The 25,368-nt window shown below is 46.8% G+C and overlaps 1 protein-coding gene across 2 annotated transcripts in view; it reads right to left on the bottom strand.

Annotated features, from left to right (window-relative positions):
- Window positions 1–25,368, bottom strand: part of LOC139055887 (plectin-like) — a 295,516-nt gene that overhangs the window by 15,428 nt on the left and 254,720 nt on the right. For both annotated transcript variants that reach the window (XM_070533491.1, XM_070533490.1), the window contains one exon: window positions 22,763–23,074. In XM_070533491.1, coding sequence (XP_070389592.1) covers window positions 22,763–23,074 — 312 coding nt within the window. The remainder of the gene's footprint in view (window positions 1–22,762; window positions 23,075–25,368) is intronic.

Here is a 25,368-nt window from a genome sequence, read left to right as displayed (position 1 = left end):
GCACAGCAGTGGTACTGCAAGCAGCATTACGACGCCTCTCACCGCGTCGTGTACTTCCACCCTGGCGAGGAAGTACTACTCTGGACACCAGTTCGTGCTCCAGGCTTGTGTGACAAGTTTCAGCTTCGGTTCATCAGCCCCTACAAAGTCTTGGAGCAGACCTCTCCGGTTAACTATCGCGTGGCACCAGTTATTGTCCCAAATGACCGCCGCTGCCACGCTGCTGAGGTTGTCCACGTTTCCCGCATGAAACCTTTCACGAGGCGTTCGCCACCCCTTTGAATTGTGGTGCAAGGGGACATTAGTGTGGGCACTTATAAGCTACACTTTGTCATCTGTACATGATCATCATCATGTGGGGTTCATATGGCGTTCTTCTTCATCATCGCTTGTGGGGCTTCGCTCTTGTGTGATCCGTGCTTTGAGCGTGGTCGGTTCGCCGCATCTCCGACGCGTAATAAACGTCGGGATAACAGCTGCATCACAATACATATTTTGAAGCACACGGTTTCAGTCTGTGATGACATTTAGTATGAATCTGCTGAAGGCGAGAAATATATTCTCAGGTCGTCCTTCGTCCGTGGCATGGCTCCTGGTGTACGGTGTTGCATTTGCACTCTTTCACACACTTTAGTTCTTTCAATCTCATCTGGCCTCAACAACACCTGGGAGAGCATGCTCTGATACCACAGCAGAACAAAACTCAGAGACTAATGCAATTATGCACACACGACGCCTTTACCGCGGTACAAAACCTACGAAGAAACGTGTGTGAGTGCACACAGCCATAACAAAGCTGCCATTATGGCCCGACAACATAGCCACAACAGCAAAAAAATAACACATGACTTCCTCTACACTTTTCTCCTAGCGCGTGGAGGGGGTAGCGCCTCTTTTCAGCTTTTTCCTTCCTCCATGGTTTTTACACTACGTCATTCTTCACTTTCACTACAATGGGACAATATTTTATAAGTTTTGTCCAATAACAATGCTTTCAAATGTTTTTGCTTGATTCCACAAAGCAGCAATTTTCACACAATAGCGATGTCGGAGAGCAAATAGCTCCTGTGCTGTGTTAGCTAGCGCAATACAGTTGATCCTGAATATATCAAACTCTGATATACTGAATTACTGGCTATATCGAGCAGTTGAAAAATCCCTTTGAAAATCCCATGCAGAAGTATAGCGATGTACAATGTGTACATCAATCTCCCATTCACTGTCACATTCGATATTGTTATAGCTAACTCGCATGATAGAACCCATTTTTGTACCTGCTGCTTTTATGAATGATGCATGACTTGGTATGTTTCACATGCTGCTTCTATATACATATATACACATAAATATATACATATATATTCATTTATTTTTCTTAATGTGACCAAGAATAGCTTTACGCCTTAATATTGGTGCACTTGTGTTATATAAAGAACACAAAACTGAAAAACAAAATATTTTGAACAAAAGTAGTACAAAGTGCAACAAAAATTGTGTTCAGAGATAGAAGTCAGATATTAAGCAAGTAGTAGAACTAATGCTAAGAGATTTATTAGCAATGGATGCAGGCGAATGGGTAGCAGTCACAAGCGTTCTGCCAAGGACAGCAACCACGAGCTCATACCGGTAGCGATGGTGCTGAGGCGCAGTCTACTCTTCGTTACAATTGCCCTCCACAGAAAAAGGCACCATTCTGCTGGCTTAAGGCGAAGAGACTACTACATATTGGGTCGTAGTACGGCTTAATGTGAGAGACGTGGACAAGTTCGTGGCCGCGATGGCGTAAGTCTGTCGGTGGAGTGAGGGGCTCTACGATGTAATTGATGGAAGACGTTTGCTTCAGGATGCGGTGGGTCCTAGGTATTTTGCGACAAGTTTTGCGGAGAGGCCGGGTGTGGTAGTGGGTACCCGAAGCAATACGAGAGAGCCAGGAGAAAAAGTTGGTGCCCTTGTGTTCCCAAGACATTATATCAGGCTGGGACTTCCTTGCAAATAATAATGCCGTTATTGACTCTTGTCACGCCGAACTAAAACTTTCTGCACTTCCCTACTTTGAGACTATCAAAAACCACCCTTCTGGTGCTAAACTGTTTGTGGCCGAAGACAATGCCATCCCTCCATGCCCTTCCCTGCTTGTGCTTGTGTCATGCGTCGCTACTTCTGATGGTACTGTTCTCTTTATGCCCTCTGAGATGTTCATTCGCCGCAGATGTTCTCCCCTGCCCTTTGCTCTCCTTACTATTCACAGCGGCGTCACACAAATGGTCATCGACAATCCCACGACCTGCCCTTTACCTTTACTTCATAGTGAATGCCTAGGCCTCGTTCAACCAGTCGACACCTTTTGCATCTTTATCGCTCCTGCCGTTTCTACTTCTGCGGACCTTGGTGCACTTACTTGTGACCCTGCGGTTGATCAGTCACTCCTCGACACTTTCCACTGCTCTATCGACGATGGAACGTCATCTTCAGAACGATGCCAGCTTATCGCTCTCCTGCAGAAGTTCCATGCTTCTTTTGACAGCCATGCTTCCGGTTTGGGCCGCACATCGACTGTTTTTCACCAGATAGATACTGGCAGTCATGCACCTTGACGGCAACGCCCTTACTGAGTATCCGCTTCTGAGAACCGTGTCATTGACCACCAGGTTGCTGACATGCTCAAGTGTGGCATTGTGCAGCCTTCAAACAGCAGCCCCTGCGCGTCACTGGTCATTCACGTTAACGCTTTGAAGGTTTTTGCCGTACATGTACGGCGGCGGTTTTTTGTCCCGCAAGGTCTTTGCCGTACGGGTACGGTTTCGACCCTCCATTTGAAATCTTGTGCCATAATGACGATGCCTGCTTACTGGGAGGTGCTGCCACCTCTTAGGACTTACAAGAAGCGTTTGAAATTTGAGATACCTTCTTGCAGAGATAAACAGAACTGATTTCTAGCTTCAGCGCGGAGCGCAGACTGCGGCAACGCCCCTCTTGCGGTTTCGGTTCCGCCGCGTGATCGCAATTACAGAGTCGCGTGAAACCCGAGTTTTCTCTTTGTCGGCACTCTCTTGCAGAGGCGGAAGTAGTTGATCTCCATCTTGATTGGCGCTGCTCTTAGCGTCTTGATCATCGCCGCTCACGAGGTATTCTCGCTCTCTGTGGCAACGCGGTTTCGGTTCCGCCACGTGATCGCAACGGAGTCGCGCGAAACGTGAGCTTTCTCTTTGTCGGCACTCGCTTGGATGGGCGGCAGAAGATGATTTCTACCTTTATTGGCGCTGTTCATAGCTTCCTTATCCCGACCGCTCATGGGGTGTTCTCGCTCTATGTGGAAACGCACTTACGCGGTTTCGGTTCCGCCGCATGATCGAAACAAAGTCGCGCGAAACTTGACTTTTCTCTTTGTCGGCACTCCCTTAGAGGGGCGGCAGAAATTGATTTCTATCTTGATTGGCGCTGCTCTTAGCTTGTTTATCCCCGCCGCTCACGAGGTATTCTCGCTCTCCTTGTTTACTGAGTTTCCGTCGAGTTCTTCAGATGCACGGCAAAGCGGCCATATGGCTGAACACACTGCCCGTTCTCTTGACACCGACAGCGATTTTGCTCCATTCACCGAGTCTGAATCGGAAGGCAGTTTTTCTTCAGAAGAGGACAGCTCATCTTCGGACGAAGAACTGCATTCAAACAGTTCGACCTCTGACCTCAGCACAGCTGCACCATCTCGAAAGCGGGCAAGACGCGACGACACCCAGTGGGACACAGGTGATTTTTCGCCATCTCTTTTCAACTTTGATGACTCGCAATCAGGGCAGGTTGCGGCCTCTCTGCTCTCGCCAGAAGCAAGTGAATTGGATTATTTTCAATTGTTTTTCGAGGAAAAACTTGTATCGCTCATTGCCACCGAAACGAACAAGTATGGGAGTGGCGCATGTCACTCAGGCGCATCACGGCTCAGAGCCTGGGCGGCTGTGGACCTCCCGGAGCTTTAATGCTTCTTGGCAATAGTGTTGCTTATGGGCCTGGTGTGGAAGAACACCCTGCAGGGCTATTGGTTGACAGACGTGATGCTGGTGACCCCGTTTTATCGGGAGATTTTTTTCTGTGAACTGCTTTGTTCTTCTGCTGCGCGTCCTGCACTTCAGTTCAATAACGGAGCAATCCGATCGCCTAACGGCCATCAGACCGGTCATGGAGGCCATTCAGGAAAAATTTTCCAGACTTTTTCTTCCATACCAAGATTTATGCATAGATGAATCCCTGATGCCTTGGAGAGGCTGCCTTTCATTCCGGCAGTACATACCATCCAAAAAACACCGGTTCGGAGTGGAGATGTTCATGATGTGTGACGTGAAAACCGGGTATGTACTGAGATTGCTAGTTTATACAGGAGCTACAGTTAGACTGGACCAAAGAAAGGAGCTTGGTTATGCGGGCTCTGTTGTTGCTGACCTTCTGGCAGACTTTCTTGGAAAAGGACACTCTCTATTTGTGGGCAACTGGTACACAAGCCCAGTGCTCTTTGAATTTCTGCAGAGCAACAGAACAAATAGATGCAGAACTGTGCGTATCAACAGGAAGGGCCTGCCCTCTTTCAAAAAGAAGTTGAAGAAGGGTGAATTACAAAGCTTCTACAGAAACACTCTGCTTGCCTTGAAATGGTGCGACAAGCGCCAAGTCACTATGCTGACAAAATGCATGGACCGGAGATGCAAGATTCCAATAAGGTGGACAGAGAGACCGGAGAAAAAAAGAAAAAGCCTGCATGTGTATTTGAATACATGAAAATGGGACTCGTCGATAGAGTAGACATGCAGCTGAGCTTCAGTGAAAGCATCAGGAAAACTCTGAAGTGGAACGAGAAGTTCTTTTTTCACCTGCTCGACATGACACTGCTGAACGCATTTATTCTCTACCGCGAGAGAACTGGCAGCCCGGTAAAGCTGGCTGTGTTTAGAAAGAGAGTCGCTACCCAAATATTGGAACTGTACCAAACCCAAATCCAACGACCAAGGCGTGGAAGACGAACCACAGATAATCCGCTGCGACTGACAGCGTGCCACTTCCCAGAGAGGGTGCCTCAGACCTCTGCCCAAGGCAGCCGCACGCAGAGATGTCATGTGTGTGCCAACACAACTCGTCACCCCAAGAGAACAGACATGCATTTTAGGTGTGCAGACTGTGATAAGGCGCTGTGCGTATACCCGTGTTTCAAGGAGTACCACACTCTGAAATACTATTGAACATTTTGCAGTTCCAAGTGATGCCGACACCAAAATACTGTTCCTAAATTTATTTTACTAATTATTCCCGACTTTATACATTTTGTACATTAAAGATCCGCAATAAAGTAATTTGACTACCTGGGAAATTTTTTTCAAAATAATTCGACCCTCAAAGGGTTAAGAAAAAGGATGGCTCTATTTGATTCTGCGTCGACTATCGATGTCTGAACAAGATAACGCGCAAGGACATTTACCAGTTAATGTGCACCGGCGACGCTCTCGACTGTTTGCAGGGAGCGGAGTTCTATTCTTTGCTGGATTTACGTTCCGGACACGGGCAAGTCCCTTTGGCACCATCTGATTGACCTAAAACAGCATTTGTAACAACTGACGGATTACAGTTGAACCTCACAATAACAGAATTGGCAGGGAATGCGAAAAATTTTGCATTCGCGAGAATTTTGTTGTTGCGAAATGAGGCAGCACAGATAGGTAATGTGTCATAGAACAATACTTTAATGTCAAAATTTCATTAGCCTGCTTTGGCAAGCTTGTTCGAGGATATAGAACCACATTGCTGACAGTACGATATGCACCGCACTCACCCATCAGAAGTGGCAGCACTGCTGTGGAGCAGTGTTCTCGGTCAATTCACTTCGGAGGCACAATCGCTTGTGCGAGATTTTGCGTAACTCACCACCAGACACAGAGCAACAGCACTTCTCGCATGAAGCAGCAATTCTACAGCACATGCTGTCACCCCTAGGCGCCGACGCGTCCAATGCTGAGCGCGAAAGTGATTGTAACTCGTTTACCTGAAGGAAGTCGAAGATTACAGCCCCTTAATGCAAATCTATGTCTGTGGCCGAATCTGCACGCGATGCCTGTCAGGTGGCACCAAAACCAGCGTTCTTGTAGTGAGGTGTATTCCTGGACAGTTGCTCAATCAAGAACCGATGCATGGCACTTCATACTGCAACCGCCGTCTCAAGTGCCATAAACAATTCCACGTCGATGGGACGTGGATTTCCTTGTTTTTGCTGCATTTTTCTCGCCATGCCTTGCACCAGGTGTGCAAAAACCATCGTCACATGTCGGCATGTGTGCCGCTTCAAACGAGCGATCAACAAACAAGATGGCGTGTTCCAGCACGATCGCTTCCGGCGTTTGGCTGTTTTTGGAAACAAAAATGGTGGCGCCCGCACAAATGTAATGTGATGGTATTTTATGCAATTTTAGTGCAAAGCAGCGTTATCTATCAGATACCGCTGACTTGTGGAAAAACTTATACAGTCGCCGACTGATTTTTCGGACATGCTCGATTATTCGGTCTGCTTCGTGGCACCGCCATCCTCCCCACAGACCATATTGTACAACAACTGCTGAAAGTTCGGACACCTTGGAACCACTCATCTGATATTTCGGACACTCCTTGAGCCAACTCGTTCGAGAGCACCATGCACCGACTCTGATCAGTGCATGGTTCGACTTGCTGAACGCCATTTTTGTTTTGAACGGAGCCTCCTTGCTGCCCCACGAAGTGGCGCTACTGCAAATCCCCGCTCATCATCATCGTTTCTGCCTGGTTTGTAGCTACAGCAGTTCCGGTCTCAGCTTAGTAAGCCATGTCAAGACAACCCAGCGGCTGATTTGTTTCTTTCTTCGTGCACGACGCTGTGAGTAGGCCACGTTTTTAATTTGTGCGACTGGTGTCAGCGTGACGCCGTGGTGATGTTTGCTTTGCGTGCTGTGTCGAGGTTGTGGTAATGCAACGCGGCATATGGAAACATCGCGTCGAGTGTCTAATGGCACCGACAGTGCTCGCGCAGACTGCGCTGGGGAATGCTGGCAAGCGGGTGCCAGGAGGCCTAGGATCTGTCGCCTTCCGATGTGCTCCCTAGTGACGCTGAAAATGTTCTGCCGAGACCTGCGCATTGGTTGCATTGCGATTCCGGACACAGTCTCATTTGACAGTTTCACAGGTGCTGACACTGCTGTACTGACATGCGCAGAACTCGACGACGGCGAGATCATTCGTCACGTTTCTGCTGCTCCGACTCTGAGTCGGAAGATGACGCACCATGTGCTACACTGCCGTCACATGCGGAGCGTGTATAAGCAGTGACTATGCTTTCAGCCGCCTATAGTGACCGTACGACCCTCTCCGAGATTCAGGCTTATCTGGTTACGCGTAAACGGAACAGCCTGCAACAGCGCATTCACGATTTCTTCAAGCCTACTGCCGAGCCCGAATAAGTGCATGGAAATAAAGAATTTTTTTTTTTTTATCTGCTTTTTCGGACACCTGTTTATTAGGACATTTCCACAGTCCCCGTGAGGTCCGAATAAACGGTCGGCGACTGTATAGGGCGAACGGGACAGTGTTTCAATGACAACTTGTCAAAACAGCAGAAACCTAAAGAATGGCTATGGGGGTTAGTTAGCAGGACATTTTAACAAGTGCCACTGCACTCCCATATTTGAAAAAAAAAAAATCATAGGGAAAGGAAAAGGTAAGAGGGAAAGAGAAATAATAGAGGCTTATTAAATTACAAAAAAAAAAGAAAACGAGATAAATGAGTAAGTGCTCCCTCTCTTGCCTTGTCGGAAAAAGAAATAGCTTTTTTTGCACGAAAGATTATGATGTAGTTGATTTTGCAGATGTATTTGCAACTCGTGTATGCATGTCTATGCTGGAAAAATTGTATAAAATGGCTGGAGAATTTCAAATAAACTTCCAGCTGGCAGTCAGCACTTGTCAGTGGTATATGTTTCCTCATGTCCTTGTCTTATTCGCGCTGTTCAACCTCAGTTCTAAGAGAAAAGCAATAGCATTTGAGCACATTTTGATGCCTGCTAGCATTGTGCAAGAGGGTAATATGAGGGTTACGTTCTGGCGAATTTTGTTGATGTGGGATTGTAGTACAGCGACATTTCGTTGCCAGGAGGTACGGAATGAATTGAATCCTAGGGCGCTCGCGGGGATACGAAAATATTGACACGTGTACTTATCTTTATCGGGCAACCATGTTTCGCCGCCTAACAAATGTAATCGCACAGCGTGGGACGTGCCTGCATGTATCCGAAGTTTCTGGAAAGTTATCGATGCTTCTATCCGCTGTCTGTTGTCGCCGAACCTTATGTTATCTGATTTCATCACCTGACGTGAATGGTGTAGAACTTTGTGGAAGGCACGCGGGTCTGAACGATTAGTCTGGAAGATTCGACGACTGCTCTATAAAAGCTGACGTGCTTGACCCGCTGATCAGATTTCCGACGATCGCCGACCGTGTTCGCTGCTATCATTGTGCTAAAGGTGTAGCCTGTTTTTGTGGGCACAGGTTCGCCCAATAAAAGCTAGTTTTGTATTCAACCGTATTGCTGTTTTCTTCACCGTCACTACCACGTGACAATATTTCGCTGTCGCGAGAATTTCGTAGTCATGGGATTTCATTATTGCGGGTTTTGAACTGTATACAAATTCATCATAATGCCTTTCAGCCTTTGTTACGCTCCAGCCAGTTTTGAGAGAATGATGGATAATATTTTACGCAGCTTCAAATGGAACACATGTCTATGCTACCTGGATGATGCAGTTGTCTTTTCTGCTGATTTCCGAACACATCTCAGCCGTCTCGAGCATGTTCTGAAATGCCTTACTGACGTGGGACTTCAACTCAACTTAAAAAAATGTCGTTTCGCTGCCCGAAAGCTCATTATTCTTGGCCAGGTCGTATCGCGAGACGACATCTTTTAGATCCAGCCAAGCTCCGTGCTGTCACTGACTTTCCACAACCGAAGAAGTTAAAGGAGCTTCAAAGTTTCCTTGGTTTATGCTCGTGTTTCTGATGTTTCATTCAAAATTTCGCTTTCATATGTGCACCCCTGACAGCCCTTCAACCACATTTACTCGCATAATGATCTCACTTGCATAAAGATTGCACCCCTGAATGTTGTTGTCAAAATTCGATTTTTATTCTTTCCCGCGTTATGATCGCACCCTGAACTTGTCACAACGATATGTGGTGTGTCAAGTCTAGCTAATGATGATTGTGCTTACCATCTGTCAAATGCTAGGCAAACGACTCTTGAAAACATACCAAATGGTCTGCACGCACCTAACATTCTTAAGCAGATGCCCCATTTATTCCTTTCATCACTTTCCGCACTTCCATGAAAAAAAAAAGAAAGCTACAACCACACTTGCCTCGGCTTTATTATTTGTAGGCTTCATAATGGTTTTGGTCAACAAGAACAACATAAAAGGCACCCTTCGATTCTTCTCGTCTGCACTCGTGGGCACGCAAAAATTCATGAGCAGCAACGATAGTGGCCACATTTACACTGATACATTAGAAGTGTACCCTATTCATGTGTCGGTGCTTCTAACACGGCTAAGATATTCGCCCACCCTTAGCAGAAACACGCTGTATTAGGGTAGCAGTAAAGACAAATGTCGCAGTTTCAGCAACATGTCTGCCATGTGTTTCTATGTCACTGGCAGCTAAGCGCGCCCATCTCCATTTCTGTCCCCTCAAAGTTGACATGGCTACATTATTGTCACAAACTTGCCAATATTGTCATGGTACAATGCGAACAGAAGACAAGGAGACGTTCAAGAACAACAGGACAAGCTGTTCAACAACAAACAGAACCGAGGCACGTCTTCTTCGTCTTCCCCCAATTTCAGCAACCCACTAGACAGACTCCGTTATTGCCCCCGTCGTCATTGTCTTCTAAGTATAATACATGCGTCATTTGTCCCTCTCTAAAAGAGCATCGCCCCGATGCTAAACCAGAAATGTCACTCGCGGAAGTAAGAGTCTCTTTGATAGTTATTTGCTCACATACGGCTTCATGCGGACAACATGCACAAGTTCAGGACAATGCGTGCGGCGCCACGTACAACTGGCACTATCGGGGACGACCTCGTACGTGACATCACTGAGTCGGCGCAATACTCAATATGGTCCGAAGTGTCGTCTTGACAGCTTCTCAGAGAGGCCTCGTTTCCGTATGGGTGTCCAAAGCCACACTCTGTTGCCGACGTCATAATTACTCCAGTCGAACCCACATATTTCGAATTATTGGCTATATCGAACACACAGATTACACCCTTGAAAATACTATGTAAAAGTATAGGACAATTGCGTGGTATATCGAATTCCATTTTCGTCGGACATTCTATATATCGAACGCCGCGCCCCAGGAAGGTGCGCTTTTCCCAAAGACATTCGTGTCCGGTCCTCAGGGGAAAACATTTCCGCAGAGTCAGTCAGCAGGCTGCTCCTCTGCGCATGCACGGCCGTCACCTAGCGGTGGAGACACAGAGCCTTTCCCCCGTTCTTGCGCCCCACCGGCGCGAGCTCTCTCGCTCCTCCTCTACCGCCGGCGTGTGCATTGGGCAAGGGCATTGGACCCCAGCGAAGAGAGTGCGCGGCATGGAGACGTGGCGACGTTTCCAAGCCACACTTCCTGGGAAAAGGGAGAGAGAGATAGAGTGAGGGGTCGGCACGGTCGCTTGTGGGCCAGGGGAGACAAGAGAGCCAGAGAGGGCTCAAAAAACGAACACAGCGGCTTCGACGGCATATTCCGCCGACTTTTTTCCCCGCTCTCTTCTTTCTTTACCCTTTGTCGTTCCTTCGCAGCCCCGTTGACTGCCACTCGAACAGGCTTCGCTCGGACTGCTCCATCTGCACATCGCTCGTTTTGTTGTGCATACCTCTGTTTCAATGTGCCGTGTGTAGCATGTGTGATTGTGGTCATCTGGTGAGCTATGGCATCCGCAGACATCAAAAAGAGGAAGAATCTGGACTTTGCAAGAAAGCTTGAAGTAATCCGGCATGTTGAGAATGGAGAAAAGAAGTCCTCCGTGGCAGACGCATTCGGCATTCCGCGGAGTACTTTAAGTGCGTTGTTAAAGAACAAGCAGGACATCAAGCTCAAAGCAGGCGAGGAAAGTCGATCGGGAGCGTGTCGTGTGCACCCTACTGCTTTTGACAAAGTGGAGAAGGCACTCTCTACGTGGTTTCTTGAATTCCGAGCAAAAAATATTCCCGGGGATGGCTCCGATGTTAGTCAAAAAGGCCAAATGGTTTGCTACAGATCTTGGCGAAGAGAACTTTTGCGGTGGCACTGGATGGCTGCAACAGTTTAAAAACCACCACGGCATTGTAGGAAAGGCCATTTCAGGCGAAAGTGGGGCTGTCAGCAGCCAGGAGATGCAACAGTGGCTTTCTGAGGAGTGGCCGAAGATCACTGAGAAGTTTTCGCCTGCAGAAATCTTCAATGCGGTCACAGGACTGATATATCGAGTCGTACCGCGAATCAAACAGTAGCGCCACATGCAGACGAAACTGGTCTTTTCGGGCAAATGTTGCCGAATAAAACACTCGCTCTTCGTGGAACCTCATGCCACGGCGGTAAAATGAGCAAAGTGCGTGTGTCGGTGCTGCTTGCAGCCAACATGGAAGGCTCGTGCAAGCTACGGCCATTCGTGATCGGGACGAGCAAGTCACCGCGCTGCTTCAAGAACTGTAAACAGCTTCCCGTCCGCTACGGCTGTAATAGGAAGGCCTGGATGACACGTCAACCTTTTGTTGAATGGCTGCAGGCTTGGGACGCTGAGTTGGGCAAGTCGGGCCGCCGAGTTTGCCTTCTGGCAGACAACTGTTTGGCCCATCAAACGAATTGCAAGCTGCAGCACATCGAATTGAAGTTTCTCCCGCCAAACACCACAGCGACACTGCAGCCCCTCAACCAGGGTATCATAAAGGCATTCAAGGTAGGCTATCGGAAGCGACTTATTCAACGGCTCCTCATAAGCCTCCGCATGGGAACCGATCTCAAGATTGACCTGCTCGGCACGATCCAGATGATTACCGGCGCTTGGGGCGACGTGAAGCAGGCCACAGTAGCCAGCTTTGGCAAGGCAGGCCTTGAAGTGGCCGGAGATGAATGTCCTGAAGCTTTAGATGACGATGAGTGCTTGGAGGACGCGTTCCGCCACTTGTCCAATTTTCCCCGCGCCGTCTCGTCCGAAGTTACTATTGATGATTTCATTGATGCTGACTGGGAAGTTCAAGCGGTAGCCGACCTCGCTGATGAGGACATTGTGGCCGGAACAGCTGGCGTTCAAGATGGCGATTCCAGTGACAACGAGGGCAACTATGTTTTCGAAGAAACGCGTCCGTGCACAGCCACTGAACTGGCGTCAGCGTTCAGCCTGATTCGGCGCTGTTGCGGCGAAATGGAAGGCACTGGGCTCTCGCACCTAAACAGTCTCGAGAAGATTGAGACTAGTGCTTTAAACTTCATTTCCCAGAGGAAAAAGCAGCCCAAAATTAGTGATTTTTTTTTTCCTGAAATAAAGCGCTTTCATATTGTGTGCACATGCTATGTGATTCGCGGGTGTTCCAATCGGTAAGCCACAATTTTTTATGATCACGAGTGCTTTTTTTGGCCTATATCTGTATATCGAATTTTCGCTATATCAAACTATTTTCCGATCCTCGTTGGATTCGATATATCCGGGTTCAAATGTATTCGACGGTGAAGATCATAGCGCCCTGCGTTGTAGTCTTGCTGCAGGTAGATCCGCAAGCGTGCGAGCTGCCGAGCCTCTTCTGCACGTTGCGTAAAAACATCGGCGTCCATATCAGTGTTGTCAAAGTCGTGTGGAAGCATTGAATCCAACATCGTTTGTACATCCTGTCCGTGAACAAGGGTGAACGGAGTCATGTGCGTAGTCTCTTGTTTCGCCGTGTTATACCCGTGTTACACGGGCGGCCTTAACCGCGGTTAACGTAACCGCGGTTATAGCTAAAAGCGGTTAGCGCGGTTACATGGCAGGCGAAACTGCGGCTGGGCCACTAACCGCGGTTGACCGCCAACCGAGCTTGGCAACCTCGGTTTAGGGTAACCGACGTTTTGGAAACGGCAAAATGGTGGACGATACTTCTCCAGAGTGCAGCGCAGGCGCGTCCCAGATATCTTCCAAAATCATTTGGCCTGACGCTACAACTGAGGCACTGATACGCCTTTGGGAAGATAATCTGGGCGCTCTGCGCTCAAGTAGTCAGAACGCGCGCGTCTACGCAGAGATGACGGCTACGCTCAACGCCAGTATTCTCGCCGGCGAAGGACCATATTCGACGAAGCAAGTGCGCCTGAAGCTGGATAACATGAACAAACGTTATCGGTAAGTGAATCTTGGGAAATACGCCATGCAGGGGAGCATGTACTGGTCAGAGGATGCGGCGTCTGCTTGCTAGACGAGATGCCAGCCGTTGACGCCTCGATAACACAGAAATCCAAACAGCAAAAAAAAAAAAATGCGCGCGCAGCAAAAGCCTCTAGCAAACAGAAACGCATAAACGCGAGAGAATGCGACCGTGCGTTGCGGCCAGTTGTGCCCTCGCCGCAGGTAGAACACTAAGGCTTTACGGCATTGATACGTGTGCTGGATGATTTTTAAGCTTGGTGTAATTTCAGGCATAAACGAATGTTTGTAAGGTGCATGGCCTACGCGCCATATGGTCTCTCCGCTGTCCACCCCCAACGAATATGGGGTCGTAAATTGGCTCCTATATCTGAGCAGATATTAAAACTATGGACAAGCACTGTGTACCACAATGGAATGCAAGTTGAGCGTTGTGTGCTCTCATGCAAAATTTTCATATGGTTTTTATCTACCGTGAAACAAAAATTTCGTTACCATCTTCTAATCGGGAAAAAAATTTAACAGAAGTGCATGCTGTCAGTATCGCCCCATTTCCCTCACTAGCATTCCTTGTAAAGTACTCGAACATATCTTGTTTTCTCATTTAGTTGAGCACTTGGACGATAACTCATTCTTCACACGCGCTCAGCACGGTTTCTGCAAACATCTGTCCTGTGAAACACAACTGCTTTCGTTCACTCACGATCTTCATCTTATTCTTGATAAAGGTTCATGCGCAGACTGTGTTTTCTTCGACTTTGAAAAGGCTTTCGACAAGGTATGTCACAAACTACTCATTTTTAAGCTTAGTAAACTAAATCTTGACCCTAATCTGTTTGCATGGCTAGAGCATTTTCTTCTTAATCGATCCCAGTTCGTTGCATTTAATAACCACTTCTTTACATCTAGCCCTGTTGAATCTGGCATTCCTCAAGGCTCAGTGTTAGGCCCTCTTCTTTTTTTATTTATATTAACGACTTACCCAAATAAATTTCTTCTAACATTTATCTCTTTGCCGACGATTGCGTTATTCTTCGTGAAACTTCTGACGCCGATGATGCTAACATTCTGCAAAACGACATTAACGCTGTCTGTAACTGGTGCGACTTGCGGTTAATGAAACTAAATCCATCTAAGTGCAAAACCATGCGTGTAACCCGCCGTGAACTTCCTCTTCCGACCTATTACCTTAGTAATACTGACATGGAAGCAGTTACATCCTACAAATACCTAGGTGTCCATTTAACCTCTACTCTATCCTGGTCTTTAGACATCGACAGCGCAATCAATAAAAGTAATCGCATGTTAGGTTATATCCGCCGAAACTTCTCTTCCGCTCCGCCATCATTAAAGTTAATTTTATACAAGACGCTAATTAGGAGTAAAATGGAACACGCTTCGTCAATTTGGGACCCATATGCTGAGACATTAATCCACTCTCTCGAACGTGTTCAAAATAATGCCTCGCGTTTCATCCTAAGCAATTATAACCGCACGGCTAGTGTAACTTCTATGAAAAACATCCTCCAACTTCCACCACTTTCTGCTCGTCGCAAATGCTCTCGCCTGGCTTTGTTTCATAAAATATACTTCCATAATTCATATCTGCACATTAATCTTATTTCATCCCCAACCTACATTTCTCCTCGCATTGATCATCATCACAAAGTTGGAGTTTTGCAGTGTCACACTAGAGCTTGCAACGAGTCTTTTCTTCCTAGGACGTGTCAAGAATGGAACCACCTTCCCGCCGAGTTGATTGCAATTGAAGACCAAGCACAATTTCGTACGGCCATAATCAACACCATCGCTTCGGGCTTCACATGTGTATGACTACATCACTTGCTGCCTTCTTTGCTTTCTTTGTTATGTAAGTTTTTTTTTTACCCCACTCCCCTCTGTAATACCTCGTGGTCTTGAGGGTATAATAAATGAAATGAAATGAAATTAGTTTACCATGAAAATACGTTTAATAATTCAAGCTCCACTAGTTTAAGCTTACCTTCATTTTCACGATTACTGCTACAATGACCTTCCACAATGTGTTGTGCAGATGGCTATATTTGTTGCACAGGAAATAAGTACTGTTGCAGAATTAAATATCCTAGAGACGACACTACAGATTAGTATTTTTAATTACATTTCTGTTATCTTATTATTTGCTACTTTCTTGATTTATTATCGCTTAAGGGAAGGAAAACTAGTGAAGTGATTATTCCTAACATGTAGTGGTCTTTCCTTCTTTCTGCAGCAGTGCTACAAAGATTGTCTTTGGTAACTATGGTACATTTATAGTAGCTGTATTGGAGCGATGACCGTGTTGCATAGGCTGCACTTTGATGAAATTAATATATTATAATTTCAGAAAGCTCAGGCGCACTGCAACCACAACCGGCTCGAAAGCTATCACCTGGCCGTTGTACCGGCGTCTGAACGGCTTCCTCGGAGCACTACTGGTCAACGACGTCTTGTCATGGAGGAAAACATTGAGGTAATCTTCAGGTCTTCACAAAACTCGCCAGCATTTATTTCCATCTGTTGTCCGGCACTGATTTTTGTATGGCATGGCTCATACTATACGTGAACAATAGGCTGCCTACATCGCTGCAGAAAGTATTGTGTTTGCTGTATGTACTGTACCTATGTGCACATGATTTCATTTTTATCCTATCTGGAGGGACATGCCGCCAGCAAACCTCTCGAGGATCCATTAAGATCCTTTTTTTTTTCATCCATTTCTCCACGCGAAGGAATAACTAGTGTAGCTGCACAGAAAACAAGACTACAATAAAGAGACCTAAGAATGCACAGCACATACTTGTAGCAGTGCTGTGTAATCCTGCATGTCCTGAAGAATGCTGATGATGAATGAATATAGGTTTTTTGCTACAAGTTAATTCGTTCTATGATTTCAGGGAACGAATTAACTTGTAGCGAAAAGCCTTCATCATCACCATTCTTTTTACATGCCAGGATTTGCTGAAAATTTTGTAACCTGTAGCGAAAATACAAGCTTTCTACGTATACATCTGTGTGGAGAAAGCTTGTAATTTGCCAACAATTTTCTTTCTGCGCACAACTTAATCTGCAGAATATACTTTTAATTCTTAAGGTTGTGGGGTCTGATACGGGATATCTCACACCGTACTCTTGGGACAAAGGAACGACAACACAGTAGTGCAAACAGTCACAAGGGCATTTATTGCACCTTTCATACATCAATGCCTGCTAGCCGAGTTGCTATCCACAAAACATGCCGATGGGCGCGCGACAAATCTAGAAGTCCGACTTACCGCGGCCGGAAGCGAGCGAATATGTTCGCCCCATGCTGGATCCCAACGCCTGGTCGTTCGCGTGTATAGTCACGCGAATCGTGGCGCGTTCGAAGGCGGCCACGCGAGGCGGTCTCGCAGAAGCCTAGGCCGCCGCGCGCTCGCGGGAGACGTCCCGGCGGCGCGCCGACCCGCCGGGAAAGACGGTTGCTGCACGTGCAAGCACGTCTGTCCCGCTCGCTGTCTGGAACCCAAGAGAGAGCGCCTCGTCTTTCCCGCACCCAAGCAACCGCGCAGCGGCGCGACGCTCGCGCCATCTCTCGCACCACGCTTGTACCACTCCAACGCCGCGGCCCACGCGGCGACGCCGCACGGAGACGGGGCTATGCGGGGAAACAAGCTATCAGGGGAGGCGCGAGGCTCGCGCATCCCCACAAGGTATGTGTCTTAAAATCCAATGCAGACGTTTTCATTTGGTATGTACATCTATTGCAGCTCCATCCAAATCTTCATTCCACCTTGCTGCCATATTTTTATCTCGGTGATCTGAACGCTTTCTTTCTTAGTTATTACCACTCTTTTACTGCGTCATGTGTTATTGGCATACCGAAATTTGCAGGTGCGGCAAGTGAATGAACTGCCAAATTCTGCAGAGGTCATTGCATCATGGAATGATGGCGATATTGCTATGAGGAGAGCAGTGTTTGTCAACTAAGCATTACTCCGGAGCCTCCCACTGATAGCCAAACTCTAGAGCCTTCTACAGACAGCCGTTCTGCCAACAGCAAAGCTAAAGGAAGGAAGAGGCCTGCGTCGACAAACTTCGAAAAACTCGTAAGCTTACACAAGCAAGCAGAACGAGCAGCGAAAGCTTCTAAAAAAATTTACAAGCTTCACAAGACGTTCATCAAGTTGCAAGCAGAATCTAATGACATGCAGGCAAGCATGATTAGAATGCTGGAGAAATATCTTGTACCAAATGATAAATAAAAGGTGATCATGTATAGCACAAAACAAATATTCATTTATCTCTGAAACATTACACAACACGGATTCCTAGTGAAGGGAGTGGCATTCCAGGGCCTCGCACAGCAGCCATGCATTGATGGAGAACAACCTTCCAGAGACCAATCCCCGGCAATGTTAATACAGAACACACGGACAGCTCCAGTTCCATCTTATAACCACAGGACAAAACTGGCCGCAATTCATCAGCTTGCCCAACACTGCACAAACAAGCTGAAACACGAGTTACCGATGCTTAAAAAGCTATAAATAGCTATGGGTATAATTACGCTTAGGCAAACTGGAAACTGAATTACTTCTACATTTCTTGACGAGAAATGTAAAGTTGAAGCAAGTATACGAAGAGAGCTAGGTCATTGACCAGCACGCAGCTCAAGGCCTACATACCTCGCAGTTCCAAGTGCCCCCTCCCAGTGTTAAGTACTCATTTCCCAATCCCAAGTTTCAATTCGAAAAAGTGCAAGTATGCATTGGCTAAAGAAACTAGGGAAAATACACGTGTGCTTAGTAAAACTAAATGTAGGTGTTATGTGGACCCTATAATATTAAGCAGATTTGAAGGTTCAGTTCCCTTTGCGGTCTGTTCAGTTCAAGATTTCATGCAGTTTTGCTACAGCACATTGCACGTGGTCGCACCTACAATTCAGAATTGTTTGTGTACTGGCTCATCCCATCTCAAATGAATTGAAATCTCAAACAGTTATTACTCCTGCAAAGTCGCATGTTCATACGTGGAATTGTGCCTTTTACATGTGCTTACACAGAATTTAATGTAAAAAAGAGCGCACTACATATTCACAGCAAAAAGGCGGGGAAGGTTGGTGTGATAATTTGTCCACAAAAAAAAAAAATAAATAAAAAAAGAAAGGATCAGTGAGCATAAACCTGAAACACATTGTGACAAAACATAAACGGAAAGCACAAGAAAGATATTAAAATGAAGAAAAATAATGATAAAGCTGAACAATGGCTATAACAGTTCAAAATACATTCTAAACTTCATCCTGAGAAGCACCGAGGACTGCATGCTCAGCTAGAATAGCAGCTTGGGCTTGTTGGTTTTCCATCCTGCTAGTACCAGGTATAAGAAGCCGTGTTTCTTTCGGAATAAACATTGTTGAAAGTCAGCGCTTGTGGTGTCTTCTTGTCTCGTCCCTTGTCTACATTTTGCGCTGTTACTAGCAGGATGCTCAGCTAGCTTGGCGAGGAGCAAGGTGCTTCGCAAGGGCATCTCTAACTGCGACTCCGAGTGGCTCTTCACGGCTTTCTGCACAGTGGTTGTGGCCGACCCGCGTCTTGGCACTGCACAGCTTCGATCCAGGTGATATCGCAGTGATCTGTGAGTTCTTCACATATGTTGTGCAGTACACAGCATGCACGAATACTGCGACTGACATTGTCAATATCTACTTCGAGGCCCTTGTGCATGATTCTAAACCGTGCTTTAAGTCGACCAAACGCATTCTCTACAATTGAAAGCATATTTAGCGCCAGCAAACAAGGACAGAAGGGAGACGACAACACAAAGCATATTACCAACAGGCCCAACAAATGGCAATGCATTCTCTACAACTCTTCTCGCACTCAACAGACGGTAGTTGAACGCTTGCGATGGGGAACCAACTGGCCCGGCATGAGGAAACGGCTTCATGATGTGGCGCTGCAGAGGAAACGCTTGATCAGCAAGAAGGAGAGGGCACACTAAAACACCTTCGACATTTTTTGCTTCTAGTCGAAACAGATCACTTGCCAAAACTTTAGGCAGTCGCGACCTTTCGAACACTGCCGCGTCGTGGTTATTTCCAGGTGACCCCACATTGACATACATAAATCTGTACCGGTGGTCCACAACAGCCAAAAGAATCGAACTATACCACCCCTTGTAGTTGTAATAGTCGGCTGCATGCTCTTTAGGGGGGCAAACCTCAATATGGCAACTGTCTAGGGCACCCACACATTGCGGGAAGCCGGTGATTGCTGCAAACTGACGCATGTGCTCCTTCATTTCATGTGGGCGGGGAAGTCGCACTAAGCGCGCCTCTAAGCACCGTACAACCACATCACAGAACTCTCGGAAGATGAGGTTCACCGAAGAGCGGCTCACGCCAAAGAGATTAGCCACAATCCTATCTTCCGCAGAGGTGACGAGCCGGTACAAGGCAATCGCGACACGCTTGTCCAAGGAAATTGCTTTGCGCATGACTGTGTCTTGCCGCTTCATGCTTTCACACATGCTGACGATGTAATTGAAAGTACATCAGTTGATTCGGAAGTTCCTCCGGAATTGGCTATCTGGAAGCTGGGGCAATGTTGCCTCATACCACGAATTTTCAAGCGGATACATCCATATTTGCCTTTTGCGTGCGCTAAACAGCACAGTGGCGAGAATCAGCTGACGGCACCACTGCTCAACATACTTCCTTTCTAGTTCTAAGTGGTTGATAGCTTGAATGATGCGGGCCTGCTTTATCCTCTGGTCGTGCAACTTGCTTTGCAGTGCTGTGAACACAGTCCAGAAAAGTCGATCGGCACTGAGACGGTGTGACGGTTCTTGCGCCGTGTCGCAACACAACATGCTCAATGAAAAAGCGCACCACCTCGGCTGCTGTACTTCTCTGGATTGCCTTTGTTTCAGCGTAACGTGTGAGATAGTCGGCTGTGATGATGAAAAAGTGATTCCCTGTAGTAGAAGAAGGAAGTGGGCCCAATATATCCATTCCGATTTGGTCAAATGGTCTTCGAGGAACCTGGACGGGTTTTAGGAGGCTGGCTGGTTTTGACGGAGGCGACTTGCGCCTCTGGCAGTCGAGGCAAGTGCGAACGTGATGTTTCACGGTGGTGGTAAGTCTTAGCCAGTAGTACCGTCTGCTGCACTCTGGCCAGCGTTCTCGTGTAGCCTAAGTGACCAGAAGTCACTTCGTTGTGACAGGCTTCAAGCACTTCCGTACGAAGAGCTGCAGGAATGACGAGCAGATAGGGGGACCCGGTCGAAGAAAAGTTTCGTTTGTAAAGTACTTTCGCCCGCAAACAAAACGACAACAGTCCTCTTGCGAAAACTCTAGGCGGTTTCACAGATCTGCATCTTATGTAATCTACATTTTTAATACATTATTTCTATCGGGGTTTGTCCGGGACCAAACCATTTTGTCGTAAAGTGTGGGTCGTCGAATGACCGGGGAATATATAATCGAGGTTCCACTGTATTTCTTTTAGCAGACAGAGAGCATTAACCGTACTTTCAGAGTTGGCTCTTGCAAAATACAGTAGAACTTTGTTGGTATCATCGTGTTTCATTCGATTTCCCGGCACCAACGTTCACAATTGAGAACACAAAACATTTACCCAGTATAGTTATGCTTCTTTTTTACTGTTTAATATGCACCCGGGAAGCACAATCTTTTGGCACCAACATTCAATACATCATCGCCAAACTGCAATCATACGATACATGTTGCTAGTTAACAAGAAAAGGTGCGAGGCACGTGGGATCGAGAGCTGCAGGCGCCCATCCCACAGTGCTCACACGTGTGAAGCGACAATGCCAGCATGCAGTCAGTGTCTCTGCATGGTACACACTCGCAAATCTCGTCGCACATGGCAACCCCAGCTGTTGTCACTAACCCTATTGCTACAAGCATCGTCATTCCTCTAGCTGTTTGACTGCACGTGAAGTGCAGTGAAACACTCGTAAGTAAACTAAAACGAACATCTTAAAAAAAAAAAAGAACTCTTATTATGTAGTAACCCAAATGCACCACTGTTACCTGTGGCAGGCAGTGCGAAGCGAGAGTAATGTTTCCCTCTGCCAGCATTGTATTCTAGTGTTGCCCTCCAGCTCGATTTTGTTTCTGTCTCCTGCTGCTGTCTTGAACATTGCACAATATTAAAAAGACAAAGCTTGCTTCAGGCTGCTCAAGCCCACCAGGTCGACGCATCTCTTGCCAAGTGCACACGTCAAACCTCCTTGCCGAAATGATCTGCCCAACGAGACTGCTGTGCCATATTGAATTCCAGGAGTACAAACGCAAGCTTGCCAAAGCCGAAGATACAACAATGCACATTTCAGGCTGCGTGGGCCCCACCAGTTTGGCATGCATTGGCATATCGTGCTGTAACGCTTCGCTAACGCTCGGTATTACATAGGTTTCAACTGTGGTTGTGTCTGCCACATTGTTTAGCAACTTCGGATTATGTTTTTCTAGTTGGTACACTCTTTCTTGTAGTCTTTTTTTTTTTTCCCGAGATGCATGAACAAGGTTCTACTGTATTTGGTAATTTCTGAATATTAAGAGACACTGAATAGTTCCTCTTTGAATACATACAGTTCGGGTGGAATGTGCTATTCATATTTGGAACATTGAATATCCTCTCATCCTTACTGCCTAATTTCCTTAATAGAGTGACATCTTGGCATAACAAACTTCACGAGATGATACACAGAAGTCCAAGAATCCCCAGATTTCTAAATATTAGTTTGTAGCACTCTGCATTGTTAACATGACATGAAAACTGATTACTAACGTTATTCTGAAAAGTTCGGTGTTCTGAACTTTGCTTGCAGCTCTGAAATATTTTAACACCAAAACTATAAACAGTCAGCAAGGGTATTTTTGAAAAATTCATTAATTGAAAAGTTTGTTAAGGAGCCATTTGTAGTAATGAAGTTTCACTGCATCAGCCTTTAAACAGCATCTAAGCAGACGACGCACCTGGCGGTAAACGTGTATGGCATACGTCCTAGCACGTTGCAGAGCACCATGCACACCCAAAGGTGTCACCTAACCTCGGAGGTCACGCTGCGGAGCCACACGTCTGCAGTCATGTGTCACTTTCTGCAAGCAGTATTGTGGCACTTTTTTTTTTTTAGTTTCAGTATCCATTTAGTTTCAGTAACCATTTGTATTTCAAACATGACATTTTTGGATGCTATTATATACCTACATTATCTCAGACTAGGCTTTTCACACTGTCGAAAATTTTGTTGCTGTTGGCCTTTAAAGTTTATTAAGTAACTATAAGCACACACTGTGCACACACACCTCAATGACACGCTCGAGCATGGTGTCGAGCTTGTCGATGTCGTCAGTGGCTCGCTGGTAGTTGTCCTCGTACGCCTTGCGGAAGCGGCCAAACTTGGCCGCCAGGGCGCGCAGCTGCTCGTCCTTGAGCAGCAGCTCCTCGCGCAGCTGCTCCAGCTCCTGGCGCAGCTGCAACTTGGCACAGATGGCATCCGCTTCGGAGGAGAAGCCCCGCTGGGACAGCTCCTCCTGCAACTGCCGACCCTGTTCCTGGTTGACGGCCGACAGGCAGCGGTTCTTCTCCTTCAGGTCACCCATTTGCTGGAACAGCAGCTGCACCCACCAGAGTTCTCTCCATCAGGACGGCAACGAGACACCCGCTTCTCTCAGTATTGCAACATAAACACATCAGTGTCCCCTGACATCCAATTTTTGATGCAGGGTCAACTGCACGTGCAATTTTCTGCTAAAAGATTGAGCAGATCCCGTATACTGTGGGAATCAGTGTAAGCAAAGCTTTGGCATGTGGGGAAGACAAAATGGCACAACACAATACGAGATGTGGTTTTGTGAAGACTTTTCTTGCTCTCGTTCAGTGTATTTTGGCAACAAACACGTCCCACACACAGTGGCGACGAACCTTACTGACAAATGCAACACAAAGAAGCATCACCAAATACAACCTCCTAGCTGCAGTCAGTTCTGTATCACTGAAGCTGCAGAATTTTGCCACAGCAAGTAAACTTATCAACAAATGAGGGCACAGCTGCAGAGGATTTTTTTTATTGTGTAAGTCCTCTATCTTCATCGTCAACAAGTACAGTGCTGAGTAGCCAGTGGAGTACTGGGTTGTGGTGAAACAACCTCCTGCTGAGCCTAAAAGGAAAGACAGATAACAAGACATCAAAACCCAGGCAGGCAAGCAGGCAAAGAAAGCTTTGCTTTAAAACAAATATAAATAAAAGCTCACTCATTTCTGTCATATTATTTTAGGCTACAGAGTTAAGCTTCCAAGTGCTGGTGGAAAATCCAAAAATTTTTTCAGGAAATTACATTAATTTATAGCATGTACAGTTATATCTTTAAATAAAAACTTCAGTATAATGAAATTCTCGACATAACAAGGTATTCAACTTTTTATGACTTCTTGTCTATAGAACAGAGAGCATTTTGAACGCCAATATAGAAGTGTGTTTGTGCACAATTTCAATAAATGTATAATCACTGCTGCCACAAAGCAATACCAAGACAATAAATAAAAACTTTTTTGGATGAAGCTGGTCAAATGGTTGAATTACAAGCGACTGCTTGCGAACCAACTCCCAAATCACGAAGAGTGCCATGTTCGGTAAAGTCCAAGTGTCGATATATCGCATCCTGCAAGCTGCAATTTTTAGGTCCGAGTGAAAGTATGCAAGGGTTCTGTCACAAGTAGCCGGAAGAAGTGGAGCCGAGACCCGAGCTTACAGCGAACAAAAAACAAACTGTTTAGTGCCTCATCCAAACTCGCCAGCCCTGCTCTCGTCACTCCCGCTTCTGCTCGCAGCAGTTGGTGGCGCTAGTAGCCGGTGGCGCTAGCAGCAGAACACTAACAATTGTCGCATTCCTCCCTCTTTAGTTCTTGTCATGGAGAATACTGGTTCACAGGGCGTCTTGACCGGGCACTTTTTCACAGTGCGACAGGGCTTTCTCCCAATAGGACTGCTGCTGGCAGCCCAGTTCTGTTGTGTGGCTGACTTTGTGGCTGTTCTGGCTCAGCAGCAGCTCCTGCAGGCTCCACAGGCTCTGTTGCTTGTTGCTCAGCTGGCTGATCTAGAGGCACAGTGCTTGCAGATGGTGGTGGCTGTACAAGGTTAGGGCGAACGTGGTCCCCATGTCTGTGCCACACAGTTCCATCTTGTAATACATCATCAGATGAAGCGCAGCTCGTAGGACCGCTACAGAAGCAGGTACCCATGGTGGACCTGATCGGAAGTTCCTGGTGAGCACTGGGGCACCCCGGGTCCATTATTGACGCAATGTGGCAACCCTTATCTGCATGCAGTTTTTGCTTTATCTGCTTCAGTTGAACAGACGATCGAAGGCTTGGGCGCATGACATCCAAAGGTGTCTTGATTCTTCTTCCCATGAGCAGCTCGCACGGTGCACGGCCTGTTACTTTATGAGGCGTCGAGTGGTAGTGGAAGAGCACCCTGGCCACTTGTGTCCTGAATTCACCCGGTGTGCTTTTCTTCACTTTATCTTTGATAGTTTGTACAACCCACTCTGCAGCCCCATTGGAAGCAGGGTGATATGGAGGCACCAGCATGCGACGGATGCCATTCCTGTTCAGGAAGTCAGCGTACTGGCTGCTGGTGAATGCTGGCCCATTGTCGGAAACAATGATGTCTGGCAGACCATGTTGAGAAAAGACAGTCCTGAACACAGAGATCGTGGCCTCTGCAGATGGTGATGGAACAGGGTGAACTTCTACCCACTTGGAAAAAGCATCCACCATCACGAGGAAGTAGTGTCCCATGAATAGACCTCCAAAATCAACATGGATCCTGGACCATGGCTAGCCAGGGAATTGCCATGGCATAACTGGTATCCTCCGGCCAGACTTCTGGTGCGCTTGGCAAACGGGA

The sequence above is a fragment of the Dermacentor albipictus genome, chromosome 2 (assembly GCF_038994185.2).
Source record: "Dermacentor albipictus isolate Rhodes 1998 colony chromosome 2, USDA_Dalb.pri_finalv2, whole genome shotgun sequence".
In the NCBI taxonomy this organism is placed as follows: Eukaryota; Metazoa; Arthropoda; class Arachnida; order Ixodida; family Ixodidae; genus Dermacentor; species Dermacentor albipictus.
Note: the sequence above shows the minus strand (reverse complement) of the source record. Positions and strands in the feature narration are given on the sequence as shown.